This window comes from Pygoscelis adeliae, unplaced genomic scaffold (genome assembly GCF_000699105.1).
Source record: "Pygoscelis adeliae isolate BGI_AS28 unplaced genomic scaffold, ASM69910v1 Scaffold36, whole genome shotgun sequence".
NCBI classification, from domain to species: Eukaryota; Metazoa; Chordata; class Aves; order Sphenisciformes; family Spheniscidae; genus Pygoscelis; species Pygoscelis adeliae.
In genome coordinates, this window is record NW_008824934.1 from 4,737,819 (window position 1) to 4,752,243 (window position 14,425).

The window sequence follows — 14,425 nt, forward strand, 5'->3', positions numbered from 1 at the left end:
TTGGTGATTTCTTGGCATGGTTATCTGAATAAACCTTTCTAAGGTATAATAGTTTATTTGGTTACCTGGCAGTAAGCAAAGCCTTTTTTCTTAATGGACAATAGGTAATAGATTTTAGTGTTAAGAAAATAATTGTTTGCCCATTTTTTCTCCGTTCTTATTCTTGCAGTCTTGAGTAACTGAGAATGTCTTTGCGATTAAGTGCCCATAGATAGTGCTTCTTGTTTCTATCAAATACATATTTTAATCTTTCAGAGTTAACATCAACTTAATTTTTTTTTTGCAAGCTTTGTTTCACCTAATAAATTGAAAATTTGTGGATTAGAGGATTTCAGTATTGAATGGAAAAAATGTAAATGTCCTGATGCTTAAAAAAAAAAAAAATCATGTGCTGCAACTAAAAACTAAAAGAAAAAGACAGTTTCCAAAGCCCTGCAGTATCCCAGCCTGAACCCCTGGTCATTAGGAAAGCAGACTGTTGAGACTTTCAAGTTTTGTTCCTGGTTCTGTAATGAACATGTTTTTACTGGAGCAGTGACGTAATGCATGTCCCATTTTCAGCTTCCAGAATAGGATTGATACTCTTATGCCTGGTTTTTCCTTTCTCTGAATTGGAAGCAACATTATCTTTCAAAGTGCTTTTTGATTCTGGGAATTGTTAAAAAAAATCCCCACATACAGAAATGATAAATACGGCTTATAAAATCAGAAGATAGACTATTCAGTATAACCTAGGAATGCTTACTAGAAGTACCATCTGATCTAGTTTGAAAAAGATGATCTGTAATGTTGGGTTTGTATACATTTACTTGCTCTTGTTTGCAAACTTTATTCCCAGTAAGTTATATTTTTTTGGTAAGGGAATATTTAAAATTCTTAAGCGTAGAATTCAGAAACAACATCAAAATGTCTTTTATTTCAAGCGTTTTGTTTTAGAGTGACCACAGTGTTTCCTCAAGTACGAATGCCGCGTGTATTCTTACCTAAATAAATATAGTTTGTTGCCTAACAATGAGCCTTTCTAAATACACTTTTCTGAAACTCTAAGATTACATGATGCAGGAGATCTTCTTTCTCTCGTGTTTGTTTCCCAGATGCTTTAATGTCTTGAGAAAGTGCATAGCATTTTTGTACTCATGAGGTACAGTAGTAGGTGGTGGTTTGAAATAAATGAGACTTGGCAATGTTTTCTGGAAATTAATTAAAAAAATTCAGGTTCCTGTACTGGTGTGCATGCTTCATTTTTGGCATAGAACCTTTCTTTATCTTAAGGACTTCAGTGAATCTTCAAGGTTTACTGCGGTAGACGTTGTTAACAGTATTCGGGTCTTTGACTGGTAGATGCAGGTCTGTGTTGCTGTTGAGTTTGGAGGAAAGGCTGAATGGAAATAATTGTTACCTCTATTTGATGGAGCTGCTGACGTGACTTTTTCAATGTACTAACGCAGTTGTAGTCTATTGCTAACTTTAAAACTGATTTAATGTGGTCATCATCACTTCTTTAAACTTGATATGTCACAATTCCCCTGATGACAAATCAGAGCAGCATCGTTTTATTTGGGGCTTTCTGGAAAATCTTGCGTTGGACTTGACTGTATGTGTAGCTAAAAAGTCATTAGCGTACAAAGTGAAAGCCTGTTTCTGCTTGCAGTGACAAGAGTAAATACGTTGTTGGTAGTCATTGATCATACGGGGAACTAATATTTGTGCAGCAGTTGTAGAATTTGGTTTGTGTTTTCTTGTTTTTGTTGAACTTTGTGCACTAGAAGTTAAAACGTAAATGTGGTGTTACAGATACTTTGTCTTCTGTTCTTATGTCATGTTTCATTTAGGTAGAAAGAAAACTAGTGACTACACATAAACCTGTAGATAGTCTTAATTTTTTTTTTTTCCAGTGCAATTAATCTTGCTTTCCACATAGCTGAGTTTATTGTTAACAAAATAGGTAACATGAAGGAAGGAAAAAGTAGGGAAATATTTTCAGGCATTTTTTCGGTTAGAAAGCTCATACATGTAACTTGTCAGAACTGCAAGTATAAAATTTTAAGATGAAGTGTGTGTTTTAAATTAATAGCTTTATAAATACTTGTTGAAGCTTTTGGTTTACTGTAGCTTAATTCCTCATCTAGTGTTTTATGGTCAACTGGTTCCTCTGGTAACTTGTAGCTGAAAGAGTATGGAGTAGCGCAGTCTGTTAGGAATCTACCTAGGCTGTGTTATGTGGACGTTTAAATACATCAGTATGTTAAGATTTGCCATATTCTTCTAAGAAATACCATTGAGAGGTTTGGATATAACCAGTTCTATAAAAGCTGAATAAAACATTTATTTGTAAAAATTTGTAAAAATACCAGGCTTATTTTTTGTTTTGAAAATTCTTCAAAAACTATTAATTCTAAGCAAAATAATTTTGAATTAGTATATGAAATACAAGAAAAGTGTATTTTTACTGCTCAAATGAAACAAAGTAAAGAAAAAAGTATTTGCTTATCAAATTTTTGACTAACAGCTCCGGTAAGAAAGCTTAGCTTAGAGGAAATTTTCAGCTTGACGGGACTTCCGTTTAGCATTGACCCCTTCAACCCATCACTTAATTGATATTTACTTCTTGTCTCTCAGATTCTTTACGTTTAGTGGCTGGGTAGTGACGATATTGAATGTTTGCTTCTGTAAGGCAGTGCTTTAAATCCTTATTGCCTTTACAACTCTGGGTATTCTGGGTTAAATGCCTTCCTCATTTATTCAGTGTTGAAAATCACGTATGTACTTCAGATGACTGTCACTTACCGCAGTGTAACATATGTGCACTTCTTACAGTAGGTTTTCTAAATCACTTTCCAGAACCATGATAGAAAATGGTTATGTCAACAGTTAAGCCCTTGTCATTGAGGGACTGATAATCTTCAGTGAGAGGGAGGAGAAAAGGTAGAAATAGGCAGCTGGAGACAATAACCACTTAAATTCGTACGCTACGGCCATAGCAGCTCATCAGGCTGTGCTCTAAAATCATGTCAATAAAAGGTTCATGCTTTTGTTGTCTTTACGTGAGTAATCGTTTTTTGTTTTGTAGCCAAGTATAGAAAAACAAGACATTTGTTACTAAAAATAAGTTGTTTTTCACACTAGGAAATGTTTTGATGCTTCTCTTGCTATCCAAAATATTTAATTTATAAATTGTCATTGTGTGGGTATTGTCCCAATGAACAATGAATAAAAGAGCAGTGGCTTTTTCTCTGTTATTCAGGCCTCATCTCAAGTACAGAAGTTTATACTGACTCCAACATTTGCTTTTTCTTTAATCAGCATTTCCATGTGCTAAGGCGACTTTCAGCAGATGACAGGCAGTCTATGGATCAAATTTCAGAAACCATTTGCCTGAAGCATTTGCGTAAAAATGTCTGAAGTCGAAATCATATTTGTCAGGAGGGAAAATGAGTTAAGATATCAAGGCTGAGGGAAGTAAAGGGTATGTGGAAGATGTGTGAGAAACAACTGCATGCTAATGCATGAGAAACTTAGAGCCAAAGGGACATTATTGTCGAGATTTAACAATCTCAGGAGTCACTGTAACTAGTAATGAAACCTGGGGAGCATGCCCTACTTGTTCGGTAGTTTCTTGGTGTTGGCTATGTTCTCCATCAGTGTTAGAGAAAATTTTAGAAAATCAAATGCTCGGGATGTATCATTCCTAGGAAGTAGATTTGTATTTGACAGATGTACTGAAATAAGTTAGAAAGTTGTAATAGTACATTCCAAAAGGAATGTTTTTCTTCAGATGTTTAAAAGCTGTTCAGATAGAACTCCTTATCCTGCAACTGGTCTTTGCTGGCAAACTGTAAATCCCACAGAACCAGTTGCAAAACTGAAACTGAAAAACAGATGTTTCAGCTCTTTGTCTAAATGCTCATGTAGTATGGAAATATAAAGACAAAAGGAGTTAATCCTGGAAGAGCTGTAAACAACAAATATTCTTTTCAAGGAAGTTTTTCCTTTTCTTACGAATTTCTTAATGCGACATTTGTATGATGCTTGGCAATATTTTCACTGTTACGCGGCATTAAGAATTATCACAGTGCAAAGATGTGAAGGATTATATGAAATTTATTTGGAGTATATTTTGCTTGAATGTATTTTAAATTAAATGTTAGTATTTATGCAAAGTGCTTAGTAAAAAGTCAATCATCGTTTTAATAAGAAAACTAAAGACAGGGAAGAAATAGCAGTACTTGAATAAAGTGCTTTAAGTTATTAGGTACCAGTTAACCTCCAAAAAAGGGTGTTGTTCATTTATTGAAAATTCTGTATGACACCAGGAAGGATAGTGTTTCCAGCGTAACTTGCAATAATGCTTTTTTGTATATATGTTAAAAAAAAAAAAAAGGAAGGTGAGTGGATGTACTAGACTCTTAGATATGGCATTGTTCTGATTTAGTTTCGTCTTAAGTTGCGAGTTTCCAAACTTGATGCCTACTTGAACTAGGAATTTTTGTTGGAAACCTTTTGAAATCTCAGGCTTCTGTTAAACAAGAATGACAAATGCATTAGTGTAATAAAATACCTTAATAAAAGGCCCAATTTTAATGAAGACTTTCCTGTTTCTAATATGGGAGAGTAGACTCAAATGCATGCATTTTGTTAATTTGAAAACCACTTGAGGTCTTTCATAAAGCTTTGATATTAAATTCTAAAGAGATCTGACTCCTAAAGTTCTTAAAAGTACTCAATCTTGAACAACCTAGCTTGTTTTTAAAAGCAAATGAAACAATCCTACTTGAGCACATTTCTGTTGCATCACCATTTAAAACTGGGAGAAAGATTAATGACAGATATCTGTCTTGAAATTATTCGTACACATTTGAGCTGTAATAACAAAACTATAGTTTGGAGCAGATTTTTTTGTAAAGCAATATGCTCCGTTGTGACAAATGCTTTAGGAAGAGAAACTACAGGTCTGTGTGTGCTTTCAATTCAATGTAAATTTGTAGGTAGGTACGTGTTACAATTGTCTGTTTTTCTTTTTAGGGCTCATGTAATCAAAGGAGTTTCTTTGTTGTGTGTATCTTTTCAGAACACAACAGGAATTCAAAATGAATCAGGTGAGTATGAATGTAAGACTTTATCAAAATACTTAGATGTTAGAACAGTTAATTATTAATAAGAAAAGTAAATCAGCCGCTAAAAATGTTCTTTAAAATCTTCAGTGTCATTAAATTTCATAAGCCTCCTTTCCATAATGTGTATGCTTGTGAGATTTATTTTATTTCATGGATTTAAGTTTTTTGTGTGTGAAGTCCCTTTAGCAACATCTAAGTTATTACTGCTGGCACCTCTTATAAGAACACCTCTCTAGAAAAATCCATTTCATCCTGAGGCTTTTGGTAATAATTCAGCTCCTTATAGAAGTGGCTTGAAAATTGAAGGCTTCCCTTTTTTTTTTAACCTTTTTTAACCATTTTACTATTTCAAATGTGCAGTGAACGATCTGTCACAGAAATTGATTGATCAGGAAGTTTTACACTTTTCTGGAACCCTAAGCATTTCCCCTAGAATCAAGTGAAAAGACTGGGAAAGTGCATTTCTTTTGTGATGCAGTACTCTACTATATGGATGTAAGACTATCCTCACTGGAGAGTATTGTTTTAACCAATGCCAAGTGTACATGATTTTATTTTGCATTTGTCTATCTGAGTAGGAATTATATATCTGTTTGTCTATCACGCACAACTGTATTACTTAAAGATACAGAAAAAATACATGTTGCCTTAAATTTTTCTCACAAGTACTTCTCTCTTCGGATGATCTTACAAAGTCCCTTTGGTGTGGGAACGTGAACATAGGATAGTACACTGAAGGAATGACATTTTTAATTTGCTAAAAAAGTTGGCTATGAACAGAAGGTTTCTTAGCCAGAAACAGCCACAATACACAGTCATGTAAAATGCTTTGTATACTTTTTTATTGATGTCTGTATCTAATCAGTGCGTTTACTGCCCTTTATGCCCTTATTTGATCATCAGCAGCATTGAATACAATTAGCACTTTGCTGAAGTATGTTCTCACTAAAGTTATAGAAACATGTACATAATATAAGTAATTACAGTGTGAAATGTGTTGGTGGGATGTTTCCTGTTGCTTTTTTCCTCTGGTTTAAAGTGAAAAATCTTCAATATATATGTGCGTATTTAAAAAGTAAAAAGCAAAATATAATCTCTATCAGAGCCTTGAAATATGTATTGTAAAAAATACATATTTGTATTGTATCTATACACAAATATAAATTATCATATATATAAAATACAAATAACATTTGCATTAGCACACTTTGAAGCATTCGTAGTCTAGTTTGGGGTAACTATTGCTTCATAATTTATTTCTATTGAGATTTGAAATTTTTTCACCTGTAAGGTTTGTTTTGAATGCACTCAGTGGCATGAAGCAAACAGCCTATTGCTCTGCCTGCTTGAGTAATAATCCTGCTTTATTAGTTATTCTGATAAGCTTTGGATTCTGCTAAAATTCTGAAAGCTGTAGATGCTAATCTTTAATTGTTATCATTGGCTGTTTCCTTCCCATTTGTGTGTTCGTGTCCCATCTGTCCCCCCCGATCTGTTTCTAGAATTAAGATTTCTGTGCTGTATGAAAACAAAGTCTTCGTCTTTCTTACTGCGACTGCTGATATTGCTTATGCAGTGCTGTGATGTATGTCATCTTACAATTAAATAATGAGATGACCCTGCCTGTGGGAGTAGTTAAAATAGCTTAGAGTCCTTCTTGGTGTTTCTGGCTTTCACATTTCGTTTCCAAAGTGTACAGAGCTCATATGGCTTTTTATTGTTCAATTACCATTCATATTAAGTGTGTATTTAGCATCAACCCTGTGGTGTTTTTTCTTGCAGTGCCCTTGTCATTTCATTCACTGTTGACAAGTTGTAGTGCCAGGTCTGTATAAGAAATGTTTTTGCCTGATGCCAAACATCTTTCAAGTGTTCTGTTCTCATATTTCTTTCATTCTGCTTATCTCTGCTTTTGGTGTGACTTCAGTGACCCTGAAACTAATTGGGCTATTGTTAATTTGGTTTATATGAGAAGACGGCTAGTTTTGTTGTTTAGAACATAGAAATCTTGAAGTAGTGAAGGAAAACCTTTTCATAAATACTTTCATATGGCCTTCTTGTAGTAAGGAGAAGAAGGGTTAAAAAAAAAAAGCTGCTGTTGTTGGAATTAATATTTTTGGGTTTCTTGGAAGATTGCTGTCTCAGGATAGACAGTATGCGTTCTCTATTTGTTTTAAAAATAAATCTGCCTGTAGTATCTAAACTACTTCATCAGAATATGCTGAATAATTTATTTAAAAAAAAAACCCAACAAGCAAACACGCGGTTTTGATTGGTAGCATTTACTGCATCTCAGACTGCATTAAGATAGACTAGGAAGAAGGTTGCGTGCTACCTGGAAAACTGCATGGGTAGTTATTTAAAAAATGCTGAAGGCATACGTTAACAAATTACACCTGCACTTGTACTAAAACTCCCTCCCCCCATTCCCTCTGAATTTTTCAAGGATTATTTCAAATATATCTGATACATCTTTAATTTTCAAGCACACACAGTGAAATTGTTGCAAAGAGGGGTAGCCAGATAAGGTTCTTGGGCAAGCAGAGAGCTTTCTGCTTCTGACTTACCTTTCTTGTGCTAGCTGGCTGTTTGCATCAGCAATCTTCCTTAGTCACTTCATCCTTTTCACAATTACCTGTTCTAACTTCTCTGCCGTGTCCCTCTTTCTTCAATGGCATCCTTTCCTTTATCTTTTAATTTATCTTAATCCTATTTCCACCAAACATGACACTAACTGAATGTTTGTCATTCATTACACCGTTCAGGATGATTTTTTTTCCCTTTTGCTCTAATCTGATAATCTGTAAACATCTTGTTGCAGGTACTGTTTCTACTCTGCTTAAATACTCCTTGTAACATTATAGTCTCATTTGTGGTTGGTTCATAGGTACAATTGTATTGAAAGTGGTGTGAAAAATTGCTTAATCAATGTGTTGAAAGGTACTGTCAAAGTGATTGGTCTCTGAATTTGATGCAAACAGGAAAAGATAGTTTCAGTTAAGGCACCCCTTTAGCCCTCAAATGATTTTTTGGCATTGTTCTTAAGTCACTTCACCCCGGCTAATTTGAATGCTAGCAATGTAATATTTCTGATGAACTTCAGAGTAAGGAGCTTAAAAGTGAAATAAGCTTCAAGTGCTTTTGTATTCAAAATTGCAGTCTTGAAGTGAGTGAAAGATACCATATTAGGACTTCAGTTAAATGCAAAAGTTGGCTGTAGGACATGCACCAGTACACTATCCTTATCAAGAGGTTAATTTTTTAAACAGAAGAATAAATTTAAATGTGATTGTTAACTGTTGGTGGAAAAGTGGTTGAAATATAGTATTTCTTCTTTTGGTAGACAGATGTTCCTTGGGGACAAGCTGTGATCTGGAAAATGTTTTAAGTAGCTACATTTAAATTGCAAATAAAATGAGATTGCACTGATTTGACTGAACTAAATTGTTTATTTCACTGTTCAGTATTTGGTTACTTATTACCATTCGTTTGAGGTGTGAAATGTATTGTTATGTACTAGGCCATATCCAATTTTCTGGTACTTGGGAAATCCATTAATATGACAGGTGTCGAATGAATCCAAGTGTTATATTCTCTGAATGTAGCTGCTAGTCTTTGATTTATGTAGGTAGATGCAAAATAAAGTTCTGATTGTATATTACTCCATACAAATAAACTTCTTAAATGATAGAACAGTTTTGGGATATTTATGGCTAAAAGGAGGTATAACTATTAAGGAATATGCCAGACACATCAGAGGATATGGCACAGTGCTGTACACTTCTGTCTAAATCAGCTGAGTCTGATTTTTAAAGTTTTGGTAGGTTAGAATTTATTTACAGGCTTGAGATTTTTAACTGCTCATCTAGCTTTGCTGTAAAAAAGACCAAAAAACCAAAACCACCCCCCCCCCCCAAACCCCAAAATGAACCCCAGTCAAAAAAAAACCCCAGTTCTGTTAGCTTGAATAATGATAGAACAGTTTTGGGATATTTATGGCTAAAAGGAGGTATAACTATTAAGGAATATGCCAGACACATCAGAGGATATGGCACAGTGCTGTACACTTCTGTCTAAATCAGCTGAGTCTGATTTTTAAAGTTTTGGTAGGTTAGAATTTATTTACAGGCTTGAGATTTTTAACTGCTCATCTAGCTTTGCTGTAAAAAAGACCAAAAAACCAAAACCCCCCCCCCCCCAAACCCCAAAATGAAACCCAGTCAAAAAAACACCCCAGTTCTGTTAGCTTGAAACTTGAAGTGCATCATTCTGATAGCTGTCTTGTTCACTCTCTAGTCCCCCTCATCTATGCCTATATATAATTTGTTAGAAACCATTGTGAAAAACAGACTTGGTTCTCCCCTAATGGAATCATGGGGTAAGGTGCTGGAAAGATATTTAGGTTTCTTTGATATGCTGAGAAGAGCGTGTTTCTTTTTCGTCTGATGAGACATGGCTTCTTGTGTATCAGTTCCAGGCTAACAGATGTCTGAAAATCAGACTTCTTTCATCACTATTTTTCTTTTTGGATTGTTGGAAGAGCAAAATAAAACTTTGCTCTGCTTTGAATAGACTTCAGCTATTATAACTAAAGAATAAGGATTTTTTTTCCCCCCCCTCTGGTCTCTTCACTCTCTTGGATAGAAAGGGATTTCTGGCATTCTATTCCTTCCATGGTTTCCAATTTGGGGGTCTTTCTCCCCTACAAATAGCTCTCTAGGTTGTGTCTGTGCAGCTGTTAGGGCTTACCAAGGCAGCAATAGAATAACCTTGCTATGACTCCAGTTTTATCATTTTTCTCGTTGTTGCTGTTAAAGCTGGCAGAAGACATGTTCTTGTAACTTAACTCAGCAAGTCACATTCATAAATGTAGAGAATAATTGCCATCAGCAGCACCCTCAGAAAGAGTAGGTGCTAAGTAGCAAAGGTTGAGAAGCTTTATCTGTTTTGCTTTAGAGGTAAAAACCTTAAATTTGATAGCATATAGAGAGATGCATTTTAAAATACATTTCCAGTAAACTTTCAGCATAACATATTTCGTAAGTGCTCAATGGAAAATGCTCTGAGTATTACTCAGTATATGAAAACTACTATCATATCTCTGCTTTATGGTTCTATGTAAAAGCAAGAATCATTTCCAGAAAGTCGGGGTTTACTTGGGCAACTGTAGCGTTGCCCAATTTGTTGTCACTTTGCAGTTTAACACCTCCTAAAGCTTGTGCAGAGCTTAGGTATAACATCCTTCATATTAGAGTAGTTACTGCCATCACCAGCAGTATTTGTTTCTGACCAGAATGATCAAAGTTCGATGTCGGAGGGCAGGTACTTTTTTTTAGGGCTGTTGCACGTGGTTCAACATATGCCTAGTTCTCACCAAGCACAATTCTTTCATCATGTGGACAGATTTTCTGGGAAACTATGCATGCTTGTAACTTTGAAATTCTGGTCATTTTTATCAGGAGTAGTGTTTTGTTGATTTTAACTAGGTAATAAAGAGCTAGTTGTTTAATGACAAGTGTGAGTAGCGTTTACTGTTCTGTTACACAAATAATAGTATGAATAATATTATAAGCAGCCTATTGAACTGTGTAGGCTCCTTAAAATGGAACTAATCACTTACTACACATTCATAAATCATTCATTAGCTTTCTATTGCCTTTCAAACTTTAATATAAAAATACCGTAAAACCTTTCATATTAATTATAACCTGCTGGCTAAGGATTCTGAGCTGTTGATTTATTTAGGAATTATGATTAACATTTAGGATACTGAAATAATAACTTTTATGACATTATTTAAAACCCTTTATTCTCTCTAAAAGCTGCTTTTAGCTTATTCTGTTTGTTGCAGAGCAGTAAACTTGACATGCAGATACTTTAACGTCGATCTTTGGAGTGAAATGGCATGTTTGTAGGTTGTAAATAGAGCAGTAGAAAGACAACAATAGACCCAGTAGTAGCTCTGTGAAGTACATTAAAATACAAGCTTCATCATGTCAGCTACTGTACCATGAGGGTATTACGCACATTACTAGTCTCCAGTATGTGCAGGGTAGCTTAGCTTGTCTCTGTCCACCTAACGCTCAGTATGGGGTAGTATGGGATATATCCCTGTTTATGGCAGAGTAGACAGTGTATCCCAAGTGCAAGTTCTAGTCTATGCATTGGAGTAGTTAGTTTACTGTGACATCCTCAATTCAATAGGTAAAACAAATAACTTTTCATTTTTGTGAACTGTATGCACTTCTCAGAACTTTGAGTATGGTTTTCTCCTTCAGTTACTGTTTAGTCTTCCTCACAAGTGATACGGTTTCACATAAGGCAATACCAGAAACTATTTTAGATTGCTTTTTGGGGACTGATTAGATCGAGTATGCCTGGAAGTCATCACTTGAAAAGGGGAATTAAAGAATTGCTAATATATGTGAAATTATCCTCAGCGTGGTGGGTAGCTGGTGTTCTGGCTTTGCGCTGTATTTCCAAAGTCATCACTTGTGTGTTTCTAGGCAAGTTATTCCTGTTACTGAAACTTTACATCATTCTTTCCTTTATGCACAGGGGCATACGCAGTTGTTTCGTTTGGAACTTTTCTGTGCGTGTTTAGGAAATGATTGACAAAATTAAAATGGAAGGCTGCATGAGCAGGTCTGGACCCTCAGACTGTAAGTGCTCTGGAGCTGGAATTGCCCTTTGTTTTGAAACTTTGAGATGTCCTGATACTCTAAGCTGAAATACCAGTTAGCTTTCATTATGAACGCAAATAGTACAAAACCAGGGTATACGCAGAAAAATTGCAGTATATCTCAGTTTTCACTTAAAAGAATTGAAGGATTCTTTAAAAAATATATAGAAAATGGAAAATGCGTAGAATTGTGTGTTGAGTACAAATAAATATTTTTAGAACTTAACTTTTAGCATTTAATTTCCTACTTCTCTGTTAATAGACATGCCTTTCATAGTTAAATATTTTTTTTTTCCTTGCTATTGATCACCATTACTTTTTATGGACAGATATTTATGTTAAGTCAAACAGAAAATGAAACGGATGGTTGATAAGATGTAAATGTTTTTCCAGTCATCCTTTTCATTAATGCTGTCAGTTATAATAAAGATAAGTCACATGCCATACCTCTGAAGCGGATCCAATCAAGCCTACATGATTTTACTAACCTTTAGTGAAATTTACTTGCTGAGGGTCATAATGGAGAAACTGCTTTGCTGACTTAAGCAGGTTTATTTGATCCACATTTGGTCTACATTTTGAAACAGAATTTACAGAAGATGAGTGTCTAGGTGTTAAGAAAAGATAATGGAACGCAGTTGCTGATGCTTTAGTGCAGAATCAACCTGCATTATACTTCTATTTTAGGGACTTTTACCATTTTATTCTTTGTAGGAAACCCAAGATTTTGAAAAACTGTCAATAGGATGGTTATGAAATAAAATGAAAAAACGTCCTATTCTTCCTGTGTTCTGGCTGTGTTGCTGCATACTGTTTTAATCAAATCAGTGTATTTTAGCATGGCAGTTCACTTGCCTCTCGTTACTTTAATTGCCAGGAGCATGTTTCAACAGTATAATTTGGACATTCAGGACGTATGTGTCCTGAAGCACTTCTAACAACTTCTCTCATCTTCTGATTATTGGTATTCAAAAAGTATGCAGCTAACAAAGTTTTCTACTAAAAGCATCATGTGTTGCTTTTAAATATACTAGTCTTCTAGAAGCAGTCAGAAACATTTTCTAGCAGAAGAGATTATATTTAAGATCTAGTGTACAGCTGAAACTTAAAATAATGAACGCTTTTTGTGGCTTATTTTCAGAAAGGTTTAGGTCTGAATGTTAGATTAGGTCTGTGGTAGCTGTCTGTAATTTAAAGGGAAAATTAATCTACCTCCTTTACTTTTTTATTGAGTTAGACTTTCCAGACAGGTTATGTAAGAGCTGGTATGCTACATACTTTTTTGAAAAATGTGAGTTGTTGATTTTAAAAATAGAATTAAACATACTGTATACAAATATGTTGTGTAATCAGAGTAATTCTAATGCTTCAATAGAATGTTTAAGGAACTGGAGATTTTTATAGTGATAACTCATAGATACTAAAACTCTAGGACTGTTTCTATGAACACTTACGTGACACTTTTTTGAAGAAGTCTCAGCATAATAGACTAGGCAGGTAGATCAACTTTACAGTGTATTTTATCTGAAATTTGGAAGAACTTTAATCAGAAACGGCACAAAGGAATGTTGTCTCAACATAAGTAGCATGTAACAACGCTATTACTGACCTTGTTACTTGTTGCATGTCGTTTCTCATGGCATAACTGATCAGTAAAAATAATGCAACTGAAAACTGTTCCATGGATGAGTTTTAGATTACCATATTAATGAGCGGTTTCAAAGACTTAACACTAAGCCTGAACTTACATGGAAACTATATTCTGAAAAATATAGATATTTTCCAAGGTATAGAACCACAGTACTTTTCTGTTTGTTCACCTTTAGGTATAAGGTAGTAGTGCTGTCAGGTAAGTCATATTCAGACGCAAAAATAAAATACCTTTAGCTCTATTCTCCAAGTAACTCAAGGGAGAATTTTGAATTTGGTTTTAAGGAGAGGCCAAGGAAAATGAATGAAATGGCAAATAGCCTAAGAGATACATGAAAACCCTTTCAGTTAGATTTACTCACTGTATTCTGCTTGTAATCAAAACACATCCACTAACTAAAGCAAAAGAATATTTACAGCAACTTTAGTTACCAGTGTTTTACGTATATCTCTAATGTGATCTTAGAACTCTGCATTAAAGCATAAACAAGCCTAATGAAAATGATAGTGAAAACTTGAATGTTCTGATAAAAAGATACCTCTACATTAACACGTTGATGGAGGGGACCCTAGTTGAAATGGCAATTTGGAAATTTTACTTTAATTTCCAGTCAAGGGTTTTTGTAGCTCATATGGGTTGATCATCTGTTGTGCTATTGTTTTTATCTGTTAATGGTCATGGTCCTTCTGGCATTTTGACTTGTAGAACACAACTGAATCTGCTGTTGCTGTGGAGACCTTAGATGATGTACCTGAGCATGTGCTTAGGGGGCTTCCTGAGGACGTGAGGCTCTTCCCATCTGCTGTTGACAAGACACGGCTTGGTGAGTGCTACAACTGTGAAAAGCAAATGAAGATTTTTACACTAGCCCACATGAATTACAGTTGCTGTGAAAGTTTGGTGCCCTCCTGTGCTGGGTAGGGATCATGTCTGGTGCATTTATCTGAAATAATTTCTGTTGGAAAGAGGGGACAGCTG

At 34.9% G+C, this 14,425-nt stretch overlaps 1 protein-coding gene across 1 annotated transcript in view; it reads left to right on the forward strand.

The window, feature by feature from the left end:
• The first annotated feature begins 5,023 nt into the window (after nt 1-5,023).
• PRDM2 (PR domain containing 2, with ZNF domain) overlaps nt 5,024-14,425 on the forward strand; it is a 63,687-nt gene continuing 54,285 nt past the window's right edge. The window contains 2 exon segments of the mRNA XM_009325297.1: nt 5,024-5,096; nt 14,153-14,270. Coding sequence (XP_009323572.1) covers nt 5,088-5,096; nt 14,153-14,270 — 127 coding nt within the window. The 5' untranslated portion in view covers nt 5,024-5,087.